The 22,947-nt window shown below is 44.5% G+C and overlaps 1 protein-coding gene across 1 annotated transcript; it reads left to right on the forward strand.

Annotated features, from left to right (window-relative positions):
• Nucleotides 1-980: 980 nt before the first annotated feature.
• On the forward strand, nt 981-21,712 carry LOC120037871 (myosin heavy chain, fast skeletal muscle-like). The gene is made up of 39 exons (XM_038983835.1): nt 981-1,208; nt 1,545-1,681; nt 1,867-2,023; nt 2,412-2,439; nt 2,680-2,788; nt 2,956-3,048; nt 3,224-3,284; nt 3,421-3,519; nt 3,856-3,959; nt 4,480-4,618; nt 4,876-4,994; nt 5,163-5,312; nt 5,407-5,577; nt 5,819-6,122; nt 6,481-6,545; nt 6,639-6,726; nt 6,843-6,960; nt 7,727-7,850; nt 8,288-8,424; nt 12,476-12,731; nt 12,933-13,175; nt 13,528-13,704; nt 13,801-13,946; nt 14,124-14,214; nt 14,553-14,942; nt 15,064-15,190; nt 15,378-15,496; nt 16,263-16,459; nt 16,595-16,778; nt 16,889-17,054; nt 17,357-17,481; nt 17,643-17,951; nt 18,173-18,376; nt 18,518-18,643; nt 18,783-18,953; nt 20,352-20,456; nt 20,550-20,645; nt 21,105-21,236; nt 21,579-21,712. Exons 1-39 carry the CDS (start codon nt 989-991, stop codon nt 21,597-21,599), a joined length of 5,808 nt encoding a protein of 1,935 aa, XP_038839763.1. The 5' UTR covers nt 981-988; the 3' UTR covers nt 21,600-21,712.
• The last annotated feature ends 1,235 nt before the right edge of the window (nt 21,713-22,947 follow it).

Raw genomic sequence — 22,947 nt, forward strand, 5'->3', positions numbered from 1 at the left:
TAGATTTAATGAAAACTATTTTAGTTGTAGTGGGGCAACATGGACTCACTCCATTACAGTATATGAGGTTCAGTAGAAGTATCATTGGGATAATTCAAACTTTTGATATTGTCATAATTATTAGTAATGACATCTCTCATTTATGTAAATTCAGAGACAAATATGACACTAAAAAGTAATGTAATGGGAGTGTGGTGTTCCTGGAAGTGGGAGGTGCTAGTGAGACACAGAAATAAACAGGTCTCTCATCCAATCCATGTCCTTTCCCAGAGTGGTCCATAATTAACTTTTGCTTGGTTAGCACTTCCAACCAGATATAAGGAGGCTGAGGCCCCAGCATCCATAAGTCAGATACCTTCTTCCTCTGTGGTAAGACCTCTCCACCTCCTAAGATGTTTACATTTGTCTCATTTTTGTACTCAGCATCTGACAGGTAGCTAACTGCACTGTTTCAATTGACTTCTGCATTTCTCTTGTAAGTTTCGACAATATGCAAACAAGTAGCATTTATTTAAAAATATGTATTTTTTTACTTTGTGTTTTACTTCAAATCTGTAACTTTCATTTACAGTCAAAAGTGGTGCTCCTGCACTTGAAAGGGTGTTCTAGAATGTAACAGGGTTTTCAGGGGTATTTATTTGAATTCCTAACAGACTGTGTAGTAAAGTGAGTTGCCACTAGGAAAATGAAAGTTACCAGTTGCACCTGTAATTAAATTGGACATAGCTGTAATGCCCCTTCAGGGCTAAATGATAAGGCTTTAGACTTGTGTGTTTTCACAATGCTCTAATGTGTCACAGGGTCCTCCAAGAAGTACACATTCATCTGTAGTAGGGGAAAAGAAGGTGAGACACGGTTTGTCTTCACATAAAAAGTGATGAGAATATTCTGTGAGAGATACCGCTCACCTAACTCTGTTGACTGGGGAGGAAGCACCACAGAGTCAATAATGTTTCTTGTTTCATCTCTTTCCTAGTTATCCGTCACCATGAGTACGGACGCTGAGATGCAAATCTACGGCAAGGCTGCCATATACCTCCGTAAATCTGAGAAGGAGAGGATGGAGGCACAAGCCGCACCCTTTGATTCAAAGAACGCCTGCTATGTGGCAGACAAGGTGGAGCTGTACCTTAAGGGTTTGGTCACTGCCAGGGCCGACGGGAAGTCTACTGTAACAGTCACGAAACCTGACGGCAGTAAGGAGGTAAGCCTGATCTGTAAAGTATTCAAATTCAAGTTTGTGCAATTACTCTAATTCTCCAATCAAGTAAATATACACATTGGCATTTGCTTTTTTCCAAACAGAATATAACCTTCAAACACATCATTTTTATTGCTGCTATTAAAAAATGACATGGAATGTCTTATGTTGACTAGTCAAGAATCACCAGATATGTGTCAGTGGGTGATAACAAAGTAGTGGATTAATGTGGATATACATTTTGTTACTGATTAAACTTGTATTTAATGAGCAAAAAGCATTCAGTCGTGTCCACTTTGATCTGCGTGTAATCTAGATTTCTGACTGTTTCAGGAAGGAAAAGAGTTCAAAGATGCAGACATCTATGAGATGAACCCCCCTAAGTACGACAAGATTGAGGACATGGCCATGATGACCTACCTGAATGAAGCCTCTGTGTTGTATAACCTCAAAGAGCGTTATGCAGCATGGATGATCTATGTAAGAAACCTGCACATACAAACACACACATACATTACTACACACAAATGAAAGGTAGAAACCAAAACATATCAATACAGTAGACCCACATCAGTAAACCAAAGTACACCCACATCCTCACATAAATCCAGGTAAAAGTACATCTGACTTTACTAATCCACAAATGTAATTATGCTTTCATCCAGACCTACTCTGGGCTCTTCTGTGCCACGGTGAACCCCTACAAGTGGCTCCCTGTGTACGACGAAGAGGTTGTCAACGCCTACAGAGGGAAGAAGAGAGTGGAGGCTCCACCCCATATCTTCTCCGTCTCTGACAACGCCTTTCAGTTCATGATGATTGGTACGAGCTCTCATGGATGGAGGAATGGATGGATGGTTGTGATGGATGGATGGATGGATGGATAGTTGTGATGGATGGATGGATAGTTGTGATGGATGGATGGATAGTTGTGATGGATGGATGGATAGTTGTGATAAGTGTATATGGATCTTAAAGTCCATAAGTGCTGATGGATGGATGCATCAATGGAAGTTAAAATATACTTCAGACTTCAACTGTTTTCTAACAGTTTGCTGGGAATATCTAATTTTAACAACGCTTTCACTACAATGTCTGATTCACTTGAATGGAATATTTTCCTAAAAACATTTTTTGATGGTGCTATGAATTAAATCATGTCCCCATAATGTTGTTTGAGTATGATAAGCAATGTGTTTTTTGGTTCCAGATAAGGAGAACCAGTCCATTCTGATTACGTAAGTTGTTTACTAAAATGTCACTTGAGAAAGTGTTTCTATTGTAATAAGTTGTGTCACTTGGAGTGATGAAATACATGACATTATGAATAGATTAGAGCATTAGGCTATGTGTAATAACAAGTCAATGAGTGGAAATATTTGTAACTACGGTGTAATTTTAATGCTATTTCTTAGTGAAAGCAAATTTTTATCTCAAACATGTAACTAAAACCCCTCTTTCTCTGTCATATAAACCAGTGGAGAATCCGGTGCAGGAAAGACTGTCAACACCAAGCGTGTCATCCAGTACTTTGCCACCATTGCAGTGTCTGGTGGCAAGAAGGAAGCAGACCCCAACAAAATGCAGGTAGGTTGTGCTTATGTTTGCCTTTTAATCACATTTCAGTTTGGTTTTCTGAGCAAACTTTTTTTCCAGCTGTGATTCATGTTTCAAGAAATTTGTTCAAGCAATCGAGCGAAAACAAACTTGAACACTTTTCCAGTTTCTGAGCAACTTGTGTTTGTCTCAATCAGGGGTCTCTTGAGGATCAGATCATTGCAGCTAACCCTCTGCTGGAGTCTTACGGTAATGCCAAGACAGTGAGGAACGACAACTCGTCTCGCTTTGTAAGTATGAAGGCCACACTGTGGAAGTTACCTTATATTGGAAAAATGTATTTCAGTAGTTCCCTATTGTTATATCAACATCTGTCCAACAAACTGTAACATTTAAAGGTGTCTATCAAAGTAAAATGTTAGATTAATTTGTTGGCCTATTTCTAACCCCCATGCTCTACTACAGGGTAAATTCATCAGGATTCACTTCCAAGCTGGTAAACTGGCTAAAGCTGACATTGAAACCTGTGAGTTGGTTTTGATTGTTTCTCAATGCTTTCCTAAATTCAAATACTTTTTGGGGGAGATTATATCATTAAATGTTATCTCATGTTCTCTCTCTCTTTCTCACTCTCCTTGTGTCACTAAAACTTTCTCTCTCAGACCTGCTGGAGAAGTCCAGAGTGTCCTTCCAGCTGCCCGATGAGAGAGGCTACCACATCTTCTTCCAGATGATGACAGGCCACAAACCTGAGATAGTTGGTACGACAAAGTAGAGGTTCAGGGGAAATTATTCCCACCCCCATCTATGGAATATATAAAAAATATTCATAATACACAGTAATAATACTATTACAATGAGTACATCCAAGGTAACAAGGCATCTAGACATTTGGAAGGTCTTTGGGAAAAATCTATCAAGTAATGCACTGTGATGCACTAGTCCACAAGTCTCAGTCTCCTCTTTTGATGCTATTTATTATATACTACATGTATTATTGAGTCCATCTACTGAGTAAAGGAGGGAGAGATACTGTAAAGGTAGGACAGCAGAATTCTAAGAGATTTAACTGACAAGCCGTTGTCCATTGTTCACAGAAATGACGCTCATCACCACCAACCCCTACGACTTCCCCATGTGCAGCCAGGGACAGATCACTGTGGCCAGCATCAATGACAATGAAGAGCTGGATGCCACAGATGTGAGTCAAACAAAGGGTTAACCAAACTCTAGATATGGAATGGATAGGACCACCACACACACTGAATGCACTGTGAAATTATAAGTTGGTAGCAGCTGAGAATTTATGATTTTTTATTTACAATTTAGTCATTTAGGAGACCCCATTATCTAGAGCGACTTACTGTAAGTGAGTGCATACATTTTCATAAAAAATCCCCCGTGGGATTTGAACCCACACCCCTGGCGTAGCAAGTGTCCTGCTCTACCAACCGAGCTACACGGGGCAAATGACTTGTGTTAGTTAGGCATGTGCCTCAAGCCACTCTTCATAACTTCCCATTTCGCCATGTAAGGCATCCATACAAGAGTTAAGTGCCTTGTGGAACTGTGTAAAACTCCTTTTGTGTTTCCATCACTAATGTGTTGGCACAGAGTAATATCTATTCATCCCATTCCTTCTGGAGTGAGCCCAGAACTGTAGTGTAACTGAGCAAACTACAGTTCAGTTCATCTCTGTGGTACTTCCTCTTTAATATCAGGATGCCATTACAATCCTGGGCTTCACTAATGAGGAGAAGGTTGGCATCTACAAGCTGACAGGAGCTGTATTGCACCATGGAAACTTGAAATTCAAGCAGAAGCAGCGTGAGGAGCAGGCTGAGCCAGACGGCACAGAGGGTGAGTTCCACTCATAGATATACAATATGTAGAGCATTAGTCCCAGTCCCCAACATAGAAATTGAACACCTAAGACAGACAGTGCCACATGAAAGTCAGGCAGGAGATCATTTTTGGAGAACAAATTACAACCTCCAGAAATGTGGGTGAATCAAAACCTAACCCACAAAGAAGTTAACCAAACTATTTTGTCAGTGTGAAATCAGAAACAAGTGATCTTGTGTCCCTGAGTCTGTTGTTGTTGGTTCTCTCTCCAGTGGCTGATAAAATCGCCTACCTGCTGGGCCTGAACTCAGCTGAGATGTTGAAGGCTATGTGCTACCCCAGAGTGAAGGTCGGCAACGAGTATGTGACCAAGGGACAGACTGTGGCTCAGGTAAGACTGCAAAACACAGCATCTACCATTTTCTGAGCACCATAATTATCTTGGGGACGAGTGCATTGCTTTTTAAAAATAGTGATGTTGTTTATCCCAAGGTCTTATCACCTTATCATCAGACACAGTCAATATCTCATGTATTAATTTGAGGTATTATCATTGCAGGTTAATAACTCAGTCAGTGCTCTGGCCAAGTCCATCTATGAGAGGATGTTCTTGTGGATGGTCATCCGTATCAATGAGATGTTGGACACCAAGAATCCAAGGCAGTTCTATATCGGTGTGCTTGACATTGCCGGGTTTGAGATCTTTGATGTGAGTATGAGACCAGAACAAGACACTTAGATGTGATTGAGATGGATTACAGTCTTGTATGATGAAATTATCCCTTTTAAAACTCCATCAACAGTACAACAGCATGGAGCAGCTGTGCATCAACTTCACCAATGAGAAACTGCAACAGTTTTTCAACCACACCATGTTCGTCCTGGAGCAAGAGGAGTACAAGAAGGAGGGAATCGTCTGGGCCTTCATTGACTTTGGCATGGACTTGGCTGCCTGTATTGAGCTTATTGAGAAGGTAAGCTGTCTGTGAGGATTTTAATGGACCATTATAATGGACCTGAACAGCAAAGATCATAGTGAGCCCTGTGTGAGATATTATCACAGTGGTACAACGTATCTGACTGTTGAGAACTCAATATGTTTCCTATTATGTTCCCCGAAATTAATCTAATCCTATAATAGCATGTTCACCAAATGAATAAACGTGATCGTAAATGGAAATATCACTAATTTGATATACATCTCTTTTCGTAAAGCCATTGGGCATCTTCTCCATCCTTGAAGAGGAGTGCATGTTCCCCAAGTCTTCAGACACTACCTTCAAGGACAAGCTGTACGCCCAGCATCTTGGCAAAACAAAGTCCTTTGAGAAGCCCAAGCCTGCCAAAGGCAAGCAAGAAGCCCACTTCTCCCTGGTGCACTACGCCGGAACTGTGGACTACAACATCACTGGCTGGCTGGAGAAGAACAAGGATCCCCTGAATGACTCAGTTTGTCAGCTGTATGGGAAGTCCCCAGTCAAAATTCTGGCTGCCCTGTATCCCCCTCCCCCTCCTGAGGGTAAGACTAGCATCACGTCACAATATTTAACTAAATACTAGTTATAACTCAGACCCAAATGTTCTTTAAAGCCTTTCAATGTATCACAATTTCTCAGGGTTTATCTCTGGGATGATTTCATCATACACTCAGTTAATTTAATAAAACAATAGCTGTTATTTTACACAATCTCACTGGCAGCATTTGCCTCTAGATACGTGTGAAGTTAACCAGAGATTCTCTGGTTTATAATTAGTGTGCTTGCTGAAGACAAGACCACTCTAGATTTCTTACATACTCTTATTGTTATTCTATTTCTTCCACCCGCTCTAGGAAATGTACTTTTCTAGTTATCTTTTACTTTTCCCCATTTTAACAGATAAAGCCAAGAAAGGAGGCAAGAAGAAGGGTGGTTCCATGCAGACAGTGTCCTCCCAGTTCAGGGTGAGCTTTTGAAATGTGTATATTCAGTCCATCAAAAGGTGCATTGATTATCATGAATGATGTCTGAGAAAATGGGTTGTAACCCTTTTACAGGAGAACTTACATAAGCTGATGACCAACTTGAGGAGCACTCATCCTCACTTTGTGCGCTGCCTGATCCCCAATGAGTCAAAGACTCCAGGTACAAGAAATATTGAGTTAAATATGTCATCTTATCAGTACAGTACCAGTAACCTTAACAATCCCAATCTTTAACCTGTTTATGAGTACTAAAAGAGACTTGTTTTGTTTTACCAGGTCTGATGGAGAACTTCCTGGTTATCCACCAGCTCAGGTGTAATGGTGTACTGGAGGGTATCAGGATCTGCAGAAAGGGCTTCCCCAGCAGAATCCTCTATGCTGACTTCAAGCAGAGGTACACACACACACACACACACACACACACACACACACACACACACACACACACACACACACACACACACACACACACACACACACACACACACACACACACACACACACACACACACACACACACACGATTGGCACTCTTGATAAAGATGAGCAGAAAAGACTGTATCAAATAACACTGATACTGAGCTATATTGTATGGTCAAACATTTCTGAAAATTATATTATTTTATACTCAGAGAAAGAGATTTTGTTCAACAATTCACATTTTATTTTAAGATAGGGTTCATCATGATTGGCACCCCTGTTTTCAATACGAGGACAATGGCACTGAGTCTTTTTCTAGAATGTTGTATGAGACTGGAGATCACAATGGGAGGGATCTCCTTACCATACTTACCCCCCCCCCCCCCCCAGCCTCCTAGCTGAGGCAACCAGGTTTTTGGCTAAAATGTCATGGTACTGGGTAAAGTTCATGATGCCGTTGACCTTAACGAGGGACCCCGGATCAGTTGACGTAAAGGAGCCCCATAACATCAAAGCTCCACCATCATATTTTACAGTAGGTATGGGGTTATTTTCTTCATACACATTTTTTCCGAAGCCAAAAAGCATTTTTACCGGACAATATAGCTCAGTATTTGTGTTATTCCTTTTAGACAGTCTATTTTGTTCATCTTTATCAAGGGTGCCGATCATTATGAACCTCACTGTCTAACCAACCAACATATTACAACTTGACATGTTAAAAATGTCTCCTCTTTCAGGTACAAAGTACTGAATGCCAGTGTCATCCCTGAGGGCCAGTTCATGGACAACAAGAAGGCTTCTGAGAAGCTGCTTGGGTCCATTGATGTGAATCACGAGGATTACAAGTTTGGACACACCAAGGTCAGTCAAAAAACCCCAGTAAAAGCTGACAACAAAACACAACTTGAATAATAATTTAAACCCGTACCATATAAAATCTCTCCAGTTGATCTATCCATCCTTTTGTTCTTTCTTCTTCATTTAACTAATGGAAAAGGTGGAAAAACCTTTGTAGTGTTTTTCTTCAAAGTCATTCATCACAAGTATAGAAGAGAAACTAAACTCATTATCTTATTAGAGTGGTATGGCTGCAGTTATCTGTATCTGTGTACATTATTAATCTACAACTGTACAATAACTAACAACTTAGAAACAACTTTATCCAATGGTATGTTTCTAACCGTTGCAAAGTTCATGTTGTTTAAATCATTCTAGTGGTGTTGTTCCCCTCTTTTGATTCAACCCTTTCTATCTGTCACCATCTGTGGTTCCATTGACCATGTTAACCTGTGTCTCAGGTGTTCTTCAAAGCCGGTCTGCTGGGTGTCCTGGAGGAGATGAGAGATGAGAAGCTGGCCACTCTGGTCGGCATGGTCCAGGCTCTCAGCCGTGGATTCCTCATGAGGAGAGAGTTTAGCAAGATGATGGAGAGGAGGTGAGGAATAGTAGACATCTTGGCAAAGCTTTCTGTCAACCACCTGTATCTAATGCATTATGATTACATACTGTATATGCTGTGAGTTGTTCAGAATGAGAAAGTACATCTTATAATGGTCTACTAAAGCTTTTGGGTTAATTCATTTAGTCCAGAAATGGATGTAGCAACTAAGGATTCTAGCTTTATAGCTGGAGTTTAGGATTGGGCTGTTCAATTGTCATTTAAATGTGTGGTATTTACCCATTTATTCTTGAAGAGTATAAAATGTCTCATGAGCTTTGCATGACTGTCAGTCCTTGCATCTAGACCGCTGCCTATGAATTTAAGGAGGGGTGTCACGCCCTGGCCTTAGTATTCTTTGTTTCCTTTATTATTTTAGTTAGGTCAGGGTGTGACATGGGGAATGTATGTGTTTTTGTATTGTCTAGGGCACAGGTGTCAAACTCATTCCACGGGGGGCCGAGTGTCTGCGGGTTTTCGCTCCTCCCTTGTACTTGATTGATGAATTAACATCACTAATTAGTTAGGAACTCCCCACACCTGGTTGTCTAGGGCTTTATTGAAAGGAAAAACCAAAAACCTGCAGACACTAGGCCCTCCGTGGAATGAGTTTGACACCCCTGGTCTAGGGTGGTTGTATGGTTTAGGGGGTTAAGTAGAGTAGATGGGTTTGTGTTTAGTGTAGGTGTCTAGCTGTGTCTATGGTTGCCTGAATGGTTCTCAATCAGAGACAGATGTCATTAATTGTCTCTGATTGGGAGCCATATTTAAGACAGCCATAGGCACTAGGTTAATGTGGGTAATTGTCTATGTTGAACGTAAGTAGCTTGTGTGTGCACTTTCGTTTATAGCTTCTTTGTCGTTTTGTTTAGTTTGTATTTAGTGTTCGTTTCGTGTTTTTCCCTTCTCTAAAATAAAAGAGAATGTATTTTGCACACGCTGCGCCTTGGTCCTCTCTCTCTCCGCAAGACGATCGTGACAGAATTACCCACCAGAATCGGACCAAGCTGCGTGTAAAGCAGCAACAGGAGCAATACACAAAGGATTCATGGACATGGGAGGAGATACTGGATGGAAAGGGTCCTTGGGCACAACCGGGAGAATATCGCCTCCCTCGTGAAGAGCTGGAGGCAGCTAAAGCCGAGAGGAGGCGATATGAGGAGGCAGCACGGAAGCAAGGCTGGAAGCCCGCGAGTACAACCCAAACATTTCTTGGGGGGGGGCTAAAAGGGAGTGTGGCGAAGTCAGGTAGGAGACCTGCGCATACTCCCTGTACTTACCGTGGAGAGCGAGAGTACGGGCAGACACCGTGTTACGCAGTAGAGCGCATGGTGTCTCCTGTACGTGTTCATAGCCCGGTGCGGGTTATTCCACCTCCCCGCACTGGCAGGGCTAGATTGAGGATTGAGCCGGATGTGATGAAGCCGGCCCAACGCATCTGGCCACCAGTGCGTCTCCTCGGGCCGGCTTACATGGCACCAGCCTTACGCATGGTGTCCCCGGTTCGCCTACATAGCCCGGTGCGGGTTATTCCACCTCCCCGCACTGGTCGGGCGACGGGGAGCATACAACCAGGTAAGGTTGGGCAGGCTCAGTGCTCAAGGGAGCCAGTACGCCTGCACGGTCCGGTATTTCCGGCGCCAGCTCCCCGCCCCAGCCCAGTACCACCAGTGCCTACACCACGCACCAGGCTTCCAGTGTGTCTCCAGAGCCCTGTTCCTCCTCCACGCACTCGCCCTATGGTGCGTGTCTCCAGCCCGGTACCACCAGTTCCGGCACCACGCACCAAGCCTCCTGTGCGTCTCCTGAGTCCTGTGTGTCCTGTTGCTGCTCCCCGCACTAGCCCTGAGATGCGTGTCCCCAGCCCGGTACCACCAGTTCCGGCACCACGCACTAGGCCTAATGTGCGTCTCCAGGGTCCAGTATGCCCTGTTCCTTCTCCCCGCACTAGCCTTCAGGTGCGTGTCCCCAGCCCGGTACCACCAGTTCCGGCACCACGCACCAGGCCTACAGTGCGCCTCAGCCGGCCAGAGTCTGCCGTCTGCCCAGCGGCGCCTGAACTGCCCGTCTGCCCAGCCCCATCTGAGCCATCCATCTGCCCAGCGCCATCTGAGCCATCCGTCTGCCCAGCGCCATCTGAGCCATCCGTCTGCCCAGCGCCATCTGAGCCATCCGTCTGCCCAGCGCCATCTGAGCCATCCGTCTGTCCCGAGCCATTAGAGCCGCCCGTCTGTCCCGAGCCATTAGAGCCGCCCGTCTGTCCCGAGCCGTTCGTCAGTCAGGAGCCGTCAGAGCCGCCAACCAGCCAGGATCTGCCAAAGCCGCCAACCAGCCAGGATCTGCCAGAGCCGCCAACCAGCCAGGATCTGCCAGAGCCGCCAACCAGCCAGGATCTGCCAGAGCCGCCAACCAGCCAGGATCTGCCAGAGCCGCCAACCAGCCAGGATCTGCCAGAGCCGCCAACCAGCCAGGATCTGCCAGAGCCGCCAACCAGCCAGGATCTGCCAGAGCCGCCAACCAGCCAGGATCTGCCAGAGCCGCCAACCAGCCAGGATCTGCCAGAGCCGCCAACCAGCCAGGATCTGCCAGAGCCGCCAACCAGCCATGAGCAGCCAGATCCGCCAGTCAGCCATGAGCAGCCAGATCCGCCAGCCAGCCATGAGCAGCCAGATCCGCCAGCCAGCCATGAGCAGCCAGATCCGCCAGCCAGCCATGAGCAGCCAGATCCGTCAGCCAGCCATGAGCAGCCAGATCCGTCAGCCAGCCATGAGCAGCCAGATCCGTCAGCCAGCCATGAGCTGCCGTCCCTCAGTCCGGAGCTGCCGTCCCTCAGTCCGGAGCTGCCGTCCCTCAGTCCGGAGCTGCCCTCCAGTCATGAGCTGCCTTCCAGTCATGAGCTGCCTTCCAGTCATGAGCTGCCTTCCAGTCATGAGCTACCCCTCAGTCCGGAGCTACCCCTCAGTCCGGAGCTACCCCTCAGTCCGGAGCTACCCCTCAGTCCGGAGCTACCCCTCAGTCCGGAGCTACCCCTCAGTCCGGAGCTACCCCTCCGTCCGGTGGCGCCCTCTGGGATGGTCTTCAGTCCGGGACTTGCTACAAGGGTCGCCGCTCCAGAGGCGCCACCAAAGCGGGTATCGACAATGGTGGAGTGGGGGCCTCGTCCCGCGCCCGAGCCGCCGCCATGATGGGGGCCACCCCGGACCCTCCCCTTCTGTTTCAGGTTCTGCGGCCGGAGTCCGCACCTTTGGGGGGGGGGTACTGTCACGCCCTGGCCTTAGTATTCTTTGTTTCCTTTATTATTTTAGTTAGGTCAGGGTGTGACATGGGGAATGTATGTGTTTTTGTATTGTCTAGGGTGGTTGTATGGTTTAGGGGGTTAAGTAGAGTAGATGGGTTTGTGTTTAGTGTAGGTGTCTAGCTGTGTCTATGGTTGCCTGAATGGTTCTCAATCAGAGACAGATGTCATTAATTGTCTCTGATTGGGAGCCATATTTAAGACAGCCATAGGCACTAGGTTAATGTGGGTAATTGTCTATGTTGAACGTAAGTAGCTTGTGTGTGCACTTTCGTTTATAGCTTCACGGTTGTTTTGTTTAGTTTGTATTTAGTGTTCGTTTCGTGTTTTTCCCTTCTCTAAAATAAAAGAGAATGTATTTTGCACACGCTGCGCCTTGGTCCTCTCTCTCTCCGCAAGACGATCGTGACAAGGGGTTACATTTCCCTAGCCCCCTTCCTCAGCTGTAAACAAACAGTGGTGGGTGTTCCATTTTGTTATTATTCGACGCCCAGAATGTAGCTTTATGAAACATATGAAACTAGTCATTTCATGTATTTTCAACCCCAAAATTAAACGTGATGACGTTGAAACAACCTGAATTTAAAAAAAGTTATCAATGTAGGAATTGTGTTTTTTTCACTCCACTTTTAACCTAAATCCAATAACATGGTGACATTTTTGTTGTTTTCCCGTTAGACCAAATGTAAATCAAAAATAGACGTTGAACTGGGATGTCACTCACCATGCCACTATATCCTTTCTGTTGAACAGAGAGTCCATCTTCGCCATCCAGTACAACATCCGCTCATTCATGAATGTCAAAACCTGGCCATGGATGAAGTTGTACTTCAAGATCAAGCCCCTGCTGCAGAGCGCTGAGACTGAGAAGGAGCTGGCCAACATGAAGGAGAACTATGAGAAGATGAAGACAGACCTGGCCAAGGCTCTGTCCACGAAGAAGCAAATGGAGGAGAAGTTGGTGGCCCTGACGCAGGAGAAGAATGACCTGGCGCTCCAAGTCGCATCTGTGAGACAGCAACAAGCTTCATAAGGGCACATTTACATAGACATGAATAAACACACACATATAAACACACTGTAAAGGATGTGGCTAACTCACACATTTTTATTACCCATGTTATATATTTCATGAATGTCTATTGATATACTCTGACCCTCAATACACAAAGTGAGGCCTCTGATTTTGTTTCTCCTGTTCTGAAACCAGGAAGGAGAGAGTCTGAACGATTCTGAGGAAAGGTGCGAGGGGCTCATCAAGAGCAAGATCCAGCAGGAGGCCAAACTCAAAGAGACGACCGAGAGGCTGGAGGATGAGGAGGAGATCAATGCTGAGTTGACTGCCAAGAAGAGGAAGCTGGAGGATGAGTGCTCTGAGCTGAAGAAGGACATTGATGACCTGGAGCTCACCCTGGCCAAAGTGGAGAAGGAGAAGCACGCCACTGAAAACAAGGTCTTGTGTCTTACCATAGACAGTCTAACCAAACAATAATCCAAACATTAATCAACTCAGAACATAGCTTAACAGAAATGGAATTCAAGTTGTGTTATGGGTGCAGGAACAATTATGACACAATAGTGGAATTTCAGTTGTGGGGTACTCCCCACATTCATTGCATGTTCTGCTCCCCCTCATTTATGACTTCCATTCAGTACACTGGCATGGTAAACACTGCCATCTAGTGTTGAATCTATAGTGCAGACATTGTTTCACACATTTCTAAGCTAAATGAAATGAATGCAATATATAACAAACTAAATCTCCCCTTTATGGTGAAGTATAATTATGTTGTGGCCATTTACAGGTTAAAAACCTGACAGAGGAGATGGCGTCTATGGATGAGAGTGTTGCCAAGCTGACCAAGGAGAAGAAAGCCCTCCAAGAGGCCCACCAGCAGACACTGGATGACCTGCAGGCAGAGGAGGACAAAGTCAACACTCTGACCAAGGCCAAGACCAAGCTGGAACAGCAAGTGGACGACGTGAGTGGAGTTTGACATTTTGGCCATGATAGTATGTAAGATGATATTATCTTCAGTTGTTTAGATTTGAACAATATATGTGTTTTTATCTCATAGCTTGAGGGTTCTCTGGAGCAAGAGAAGAAGCTCCGTATGGACCTTGAGAGATCCAAGAGAAAGCTGGAGGGAGATCTGAAACTGGCCCAGGAGTCCATAATGGACCTGGAGAATGACAAGCAGCAAGCTGATGAGAAAATCAAGAAGTAAACAAACAAATGACTACAGTATTACCTGCTATAATGGTTGTTCTTGACTAATACTTGTTATTATGAATTAGCACTTGCATGTGATTCTTAAAAGCAAAGTGAATGGTATGATCCTCTCCCTTTACACTATCAAACAAAAACTAACTCTGCAATCGGTGTATTTGTGTTTCTCAGGAAGGAGTTTGAGACCACCCAGCTCCTCAGCAAGGTTGAGGATGAGCAGTCTCTGGGAGCTCAGCTGCAGAAGAAGATCAAGGAACTCCAGGTACAGTACAGGATATAAGCTCCAGTACAGAAAAGCACAGACTTGAATCATTTCCTGAACAACATTTTTCTGGTAGGACATTTTTCCCAGTGGCTTCTGATGGCTGATAAGTTTGGAAGATGGTGCTTCTTATTGGTGATTCTAAACGTTGTAAAGATGGTGGTGCTTACCATTGTGGGTTGGCTCCTGCATGGGACACTGTCTACTGAATATATTCGTGTAACTGGCTTTTATTAAACACATTTATGCAAAATATACATACTATTATTATTTTGTGAGGTTCAATTGTTTCAACTGTATTGTAGTGTTCATCCCCCTGCTCCTGCCCCCTGTTCTAGGCCCGTATTGAGGAGCTGGAGGAGGAAATTGAGGCTGAGCGTGCTGCCAGGGCTAAGGTTGAGAAGCAGAGGGCCGATCTCTCCAGGGAACTTGAGGAGATCAGCGAGAGGCTGGAGGAGGCCGGAGGCGCCACTGCTGCTCAGATTGAGATGAACAAGAAGCGTGAGGCTGAGTTCCAGAAGCTGCGTCGTGATCTTGAAGAGTCCACCCTGCAGCATGAGGCCACAGCCGCCGCTCTGCGCAAGAAGCAGGCCGACAGTGTGGCTGAGCTCGGGGAGCAGATCGACAACCTGCAGCGCGTCAAGCAGAAGCTGGAGAAGGAGAAGAGCGAGTACAAGATGGAGATTGATGACCTCTCTAGCAACATGGAGGCCGTCGCCAAGGCTAAGGTGAGTAGTGATGTTTTGGTTAAGCAGTGTTGAGGAGGGTCAACTACATTACCATTCCGGTGAACTGAAGTTGACAGGAGTCCCATATATAACGTAATGATGGTACATGTTTCACTAACAGGGCAATCTGGAGAAGATGTGCCGTACTCTTGAGGACCAGCTGAGTGAGCTCAAGACTAAGAATGATGAGAATGTTCGCCAGGTCAACGACATCAGCGGACAGAGAGCCAGACTCCTGACAGAAAATGGTACCTTCAACAATGATCAACAACCCAATGCTTTCCTTCAGTAGAACACAACATGTATTAGGGGCTATATCCACATAGCTTCTACTGAACTATTCACCACCTAACATTGCCCTACGATTCCTCAAAATACATTTTCAATCTCAGACAACAGAGACCCTATTAACAAGATGTTCCTCTGTCCCTGCAGGTGAGTTTAGTCGCCAGCTGGAGGAGAAGGAAGCTCTGGTGTCTCAGCTGACCAGAGGCAAACAGGCCTTCACCCAGCAGGTGGAGGAGCTGAAGAGGGCGATTGAGGAGGAGGTCAAGGTAAGGGACCCAAAATGGACTCCACCGCCGACAGAGTTTAGAGCTATATCTTTATATAGACGGTGACTACGCCACCCTCAGAGATTCCTACTGTCTCTCCACCCTCAGAGATTCCTACTGTCTCTCCACCCTCAGAGACTGCTACTGTCTCTCCACCCTCAGAGACTCCTACTGTCTCACCACCCTCAGAGACATCCACTGTCTCACCACCCTCAGAGACATCCACTGTCTCACCACCCTCAGAGACATCCACTGTCTCACCACCCTCAGAGACATCCACTGTCTCACCACCCTCAGAGACATCCACTGTCTCACCACCTTCAGAGACATCCACTGTCTCACCACCTTCAGAGACATCCACTGTCTCACCACCCTCAGAGACATCCACTGTCTCACCACCCTCAGAGACATCCACTGTCTCACCACCCTCAGAGACATCCACTGTCTCACCACCCTCAGAGACATCCACTGTCTCACCACCCTCAGAGACATCCACTGTCTCACCACCCTCAGAGACATCCACTGTCTCACCACCCTCATAGACATCCACTGTCTCACCACCCTCATAGACATCCACTGTCTCACCACCCTCAGAGACATCCACTGTCTCACCACCTTCAGAGACATCCACTGTCTCACCACCCTCAGAGACATCCATTGTCTCACCACCCTCAGAGACATCCATTGTCTCACCACCCTCAGAGACTTCTACCATAATTTGTTTTATTATCTCTCATCTCTCTTTGTCTTTCTTTCTTTCTCACAGGCTAAAAACGCACTGGCCCACGGTGTCCAGTCTGCCCGCCATGACTGTGACCTCCTGAGGGAGCAGTTTGAGGAGGAGCAGGAGGCAAAGGCAGAGCTGCAACGCGGCATGTCCAAGGCCAACAGTGAGGTGGCTCAGTGGAGGACTAAGTATGAAACTGATGCTATCCAGCGCACAGAGGAGCTGGAGGAGGCCAAGTGAGTCACACACAACAGAAAAAACTCAGATATGGTGAGAGTGGTAGGGGGCTCTGAGAAAATATTACATCAATATGTATTGTTTGTCCAAATTTTAAAAATTACACCACAAAACCACCCTCTGTTGTCCAATAGGAAGAAGCTGGCCCAGCGTCTGCAGGATGCTGAGGAGACCATTGAGGCGACCAACTCCAAGTGTGCCTCCCTGGAGAAGACCAAGCAGAGGCTGCAGGGAGAGGTGGAGGACCTCATGATTGATGTTGAGAGAGCCAACGCATTGGCCGCCAACCTCGACAAGAAGCAGAGGAACTTTGACAAGGTGAAAATTAATAAACCTATATGTTTTATCAATTGTATAATTGTTGCATATTTCTCATTTAAAATCTCTTCATCTTCGATTTCTAATGAAAATCCCATGGATTCTCCTAGGTTCTGGCAGAGTGGAAGCAGAAGTATGAGGAGGGCCAGGCTGAGCTGGAAGGAGCTCAGAAGGAGGCTCGCTCTATGAGCACTGAACTCTTCAAGATGAAGAACTCCTACGAGGAGGCTCTGGATCATCTGGAGACTCTGAAGAGAGAGAACAAGAACCTGCAACGTGAGCATTTGACAGCAGTTCTATTTGGCTCATGTTTGACTAGTGTTTAGAAAATGGAGGGAACTGCAATCATCAAAACTACTATTACACCATTTCAGAAATGTCATGTTCTGCATAATTTGTATATATTGTTTTACTTGTAGACAGTATTCCTTTGAATATTCCAAATGGTAGGCAATTATATTTGCAAGGTGCTATGAGGTAATGTTAATTAATGAAGTATTAATATGATTCAATGTCAAATTCGGCGCACTGGCATATCCACTGAAAATCCCCCAAGTCTAATCTTCTCGTGTGTGCAGAGGAGATCTCTGACCTGACTGAGCAGATCGGAGAGACTGGCAAGAGCATCCATGAGCTGGAGAAGGCTAAGAAGACCGTGGAGACAGAGAAGTCTGAGATCCAGACCGCTCTGGAGGAGGCTGAGGTACAAACTACAGCTGTTTGATGGGGAAAGCAGTGTTACACTAGCCAACGCCAGCTACAGTCTAATGATCCCTGTATTGGAGTTTATTGTAGTCATATATATTTAATTCCTACATCCAAATGTATTGAACACAATTGGCCTGACTGCTTCTGTTTGTCTAGGGCACACTGGAGCACGAGGAATCCAAGATTCTGCGTGTGCAGCTGGAGCTGAACCAGATCAAGGGTGAGGTGGACAGGAAGATCGCTGAGAAGGACGAGGAGATGGAGCAGATCAAGAGGAACAGCCAGAGGGTGGTTGACTCCATGCAGAGCACCCTGGACTCTGAGGTCAGGAGCAGGAATGATGCCCAGAGGGTGAAGAAGAAGATGGAGGGAGACCTGAACGAGATGGAGATCCAGCTGAGCCACTCCAACAGGCAGGCCGCTGAGGCCCAGAAACAGCTGAGGAACGTCCAGGGACAGCTCAAGGTAAAGGGACTGGGACAGCAGGCTCAAGAACCTGAACATGGAGAGGGATTTGTTTGTGAATCTGTAGAAAAGAATTGAACCGAGGATTTGAATAGAGTGGACAATGCACTGTAGAAAGTTAGGGATACTGGGTAAATTCTTCCCAATTAACATTTATATCACCCATCCTATCACCCCTATTTCCACAAGTCCTAATGAATGTATGTCCTTGTGAACCACAGGATGCCCAATTGCACCTTGATGATGCCGTCCGTGTCGCAGAGGACATGAAGGAGCAGGCAGCCATGGTGGAGCGTAGAAACGGTCTGATGGTGGCTGAGATCGAGGAGCTGAGAGTTGCTCTGGAGCAGACAGAGAGAGGCCGCAAAGTGGCTGAGACTGAGCTGGTAGACGCCAGCGAGCGCGTTGGACTGCTGCACTCCCAGGTATGGGTCAAAAGCCATTTCCAACCAAGCATACTGTTTAAACACACCTTGAATTCAACAATGCCTGCATTAAGAGTTTAATAATTCCAGCCTTGTAAATTCTCTTTAGAGCTAAACAAATCGTCTTGTTTCCTCCTTCAGAACACCAGCCTTCTGAACACCAAGAAGAAGCTGGAGACTGACCTGGTGCAGGTGCAGGGAGAGGTGGACGACATCGTCCAGGAGGCCAGGAATGCAGAGGAGAAGGCCAAGAAGGCTATCACTGATGTGAGTCCTTGAATTACATCATCTTGATTTGTACCTAAGGGCCAATGGTAGCTGGGCTGGTTAAAAACAACAAAGATCTCAGAGGGAACGTTATGATTTTTGCCAATTGGTCCATTAATTAAACAAACTCCTTTTCCAGGCGGCCATGATGGCTGAGGAGCTGAAGAAGGAGCAGGACACCAGTTCTCACCTGGAGAGGATGAAGAAGAACCTGGAGATCACAGTCAAGGACCTGCAGCACCGCCTGGATGAGGCTGAGAATCTGGCCATGAAGGGAGGCAAGAAGCAGCTCCAGAAACTGGAGTCCAGGGTGAGTTACCAGCAGGGTGGATTTGGGGTTGGATTAAAAAACAGTTTGCTGGAAATGTATTTGATCATGTAAAATACACTGGAGCATTTTGTAATTACTTTTTCTCTCATTAACCCACCTTAATCAGGAGTTTCCAAATGTCTTTGCATCAGGGACCCCTTCATAATATCATAACACAACTCTTACATTAGAGTGCGATATAAAAAGCATCCACGCAGTTTTACTATGACTTCAGCAGTGCATGTTCGGACTAATCAAGTCTTGGCCGCTGGAAAAGAACATTTGAAAGTCCGCTCTCTTGGCATCAGAGGGAATATTTTCCCGTTTTAAAGCATAAATTACAGTGCAATTATGTTCAAAACGAAAACATTGAAAATATGTCACACTTATGTTGTGGACTTGAGAAGAATTGGAGCCAAGACCTTCAAATAAAGTAAAGATATAAAAATGTATTTATCTAGTTGTTTCATTTAGGCTTGTAAAGTTCTTCTAAACTGCAATTTAAGTTAATAGATTCAATAATAATAATAATGATAATAATAATACAAATGTCTGATACATAAACACACATTGATCTAATTCATCTCATAGTAATATTTTATTTACATGTAGTCACATGTGTTTCATTTCTCTCTCTCTCTAGATCGCAAGCTACATGTCTTATTTACTCTGCTGCAAAAGGGCCGTTACTAGGGAAGCTAGTGTTGCTATGCGGGGCTACCAGCTAGAAGGCTAACGACTAAATTAGCTTGTAGGCTACAGGATTTTCATAAGTTCATAAAAACATGAAAACATAACATCTTAACAAACATTACTCTCTAGAATATGGTGCTTTTCCACTCGCTTACCTTAAAAATAAAGACATAAAAATGTATTTATGTCGGTGCTTCTGTCTTGCTGTCGCAAACTCATTACATTCAAACAGGCCAGTGGCAGCCTCTGTTGGTCATACTGGTACTGCAACATGCACTGCTAAATGCACGACAAAATCGGTCAAATAAAAAAAAGAGTCCTATATATTATAACTACAAGAAGAATTGACCTTTAAAATGTATAATTGTCAGAATAATGTGCCGACCAATATCCCTGTGAGCCTCCCATGCCCATGTTGTACATCTAAGGGTTTAGAACATAAACAGTGGATTAATAATATTACATTGTATTGTATTGGACCTTCTAATCTTGTTCCACAGATCCTTGGTAGTTTAAATCTGTTGTTGCTAGCAATATTCATGAACAAATTTAAGGGTAAATTCCACTTTGGGAACCACTTGGAAAAGTACATAATGAAAAGACAACAATTGTGCCTCCTTGACTGGGTAGAAGACTATACCTCTGTTTTACAAAGATTTGTTTCACCACCTCAAACAAATGCCTAAATGTATTTGTTCCACAAAGGTGCGTGAGCTCGAAACTGAGGTGGAGGCAGAGCAGAGAAGAGGTGTAGACGCGGTCAAGGGAGTCCGGAAGTATGAGCGCAGAGTCAAGGAGCTCACTTACCAGGTAAGAGAAAGTGCATTCTTTATACACTTGACACTAACACAGACAGGTTTGTGTATAAAACTATACTGACAATGATTTTATCTTCTCCCACAGACTGAGGAGGATAAGAAGAACGTTAACAGACTTCAGGACCTGGTAGATAAGCTGCAGATGAAAGTGAAGGCCTACAAGAGGAATTCTGAGGAAGCAGTAAGTCACATACTGAGTCAAATACTCTGAATGCAGAAATTCAAAAAAATAAAATGTTTATCCCTAGTAAACATTACAATACTTAATATCCATACAATGTAGTTTGAAGTAAGTGTTGCTACAGCACACCAGTCAACAACGACAATTGATAGTGCAAGTAATTGCTGATGAAATTGTACACATTTCTGAGTGCCTCCTATGTGTTACCAACTTAAAGAAGAGAGTTTGAATATTAATTAGCTGGTCTAGTGATTGTGCTGGAGGCAGCGGTTTGATCCCCCGTTCTGGCACTCACTTTCTCTGCTCTATCATTTATCTCCCTGTATACATTGTTATCCTAAATCTGTCTTTTTTGTATTTAAAAAAAATATACCTTTAAAAACAGAATATTAATTTGCTACATGAAGCTTCAAACTTTAAATGCTGATGTTCTGCTCTCCCTCTCTTCTCCTCACCCAGGAGGAAGCAGCCAATAGCCATATGTCTAAGTTCAGGAAGGTTCAGCATGAGCTGGAGGAGGCTGAGGAGCGTGCTGACATCGCTGAGACTCAGGTCAACAAGCTCAGAGCCAAGACACGTGACTCTGGAAAGGTACAGAACTGCTGCTAAACCTATCCCTGACTCATGTTCAGATATGACCACATCAACACCACCTATGAGTCAGTCTTCTCAGAGGTCAACACAGACCTTTTACACTCAACTGTATTTAAGATCAGCACATTTCAGGAAGGGCAAAAAAAGAAAGGTTAATTCTGTTGGTACTTCAAAATTGAAAATCCAAGCTGAGCACTGAGCACTAAATGCTTGATATATTATATTCTATCCATATATTTATCATGTTCATTATTATTACTGATCCATTATATTCTATCAATATATTTATCATGTTCATTATTATTACTGATACATTATATTATTTATGTCTTCTTACAGGGAAAAGAAGTTGCTGAATAAACAAGACCAAAGTATTGAAGATCAAAGTCTTACCATTTTCCTGTGTTGCATAAAATATGATTTTCAGGGTGAAATGTTGAGCATTGATTAAAAACATGTAGATCTACATACACTTCCTTTGTGACTGTGGACTTATTACTCAGCAAACAGATTTTTAATACCCCATAAAATAGTGTACTTTAAATAATGGAGCAATTTGGGATTCCCAAAACAACAAAGCAGACACCCCAGCAAAGCGGTAACTTTTATTGGTAAACATCTGAGGGATGAGACTAGGGAAATATCAAATTCAAATTCTCAGACTGAGCTATGGATGTAAGGACTGACCATCCATAACATAAAAATTATAGTTTTAACTCTTTACACTCTTTACACTGGAATTGTAGGGATATTCTCAGAACTATGTTCTCAGAAAACAACAAACCAGAGTTTGCTTTTTTTTCCCCCCCCACCTTTATTTAATCAGATAGGCTAGTTGAGAACAAGTTCCCATTTACAACTGCGACCTGGCCAAGATAAAGCAAAGCAGTTCGACACGTACACAGAGTTACACATGGAATAAACATACATATAATACAGGAGAAAAAAGTCTATATACAAATGAGGTAAGTTAAGGGAGGTAAGGCAATAAATAGGCCATAGTGGCGAGGTAATTACGATATAGCAATTAAACACTGGAGTGATAGATGTGCAGAAGATGAATGTGCAAGTAGAGATACTGGGGTGCAAAGGAGCAAAATAAATAAATAAATACAGTATGGGGATGAGGTAGTTGGATGGGCTATTTACAGATGGGCTATGCACATGTGCAATGATCTGTGAGCTGCTCTGACAGCTGGTGCTTGAAGTTAGTGAGGGAGATATGAGTCTCCGGCTTCAATGATTTTTGCAGTTCGTTCCAGTCATTGGCAACAGAGAACTGTAAGGAAAGGCGGCCAAAGGAAGAATTGGCTTTGGGGGTGACCAGTGAAATATACCTGCTGAAGCGCGTGCTACGGGTGGGTGCTGCTATGGTGACCAGTGAGCTGAGATAAGGCGGGGCTTTACCTAGCAAATACTTGTCGATGACCTGGAGCCAGTGGGTTTGGCGACGAGTATGAAGCGAGGGCCAGCCAACGAGAGCATACAGGTCGCAGTGGTGGGTAGTATATGGGGCTTTGGTGACAAAACGGATGGCACTGTGATAGACTGCATCCAATTTGTTGAGTAGAGTGTTGGAGGCTATTTTGTAAATGACATCGCCGAAGTCGAGGATCGGTAGGATGGTCAGTTTTGCTAGGGTATGTTTGGCAGTATGAGTGAAGGATGCTTTGTTGCGAAATAGGAAGCCGATTCCAGATTTAATTTT

The sequence above is a fragment of the Salvelinus namaycush genome, unplaced genomic scaffold (genome assembly GCF_016432855.1).
Source record: "Salvelinus namaycush isolate Seneca unplaced genomic scaffold, SaNama_1.0 Scaffold1948, whole genome shotgun sequence".
Classification (NCBI taxonomy): Eukaryota; Metazoa; Chordata; class Actinopteri; order Salmoniformes; family Salmonidae; genus Salvelinus; species Salvelinus namaycush.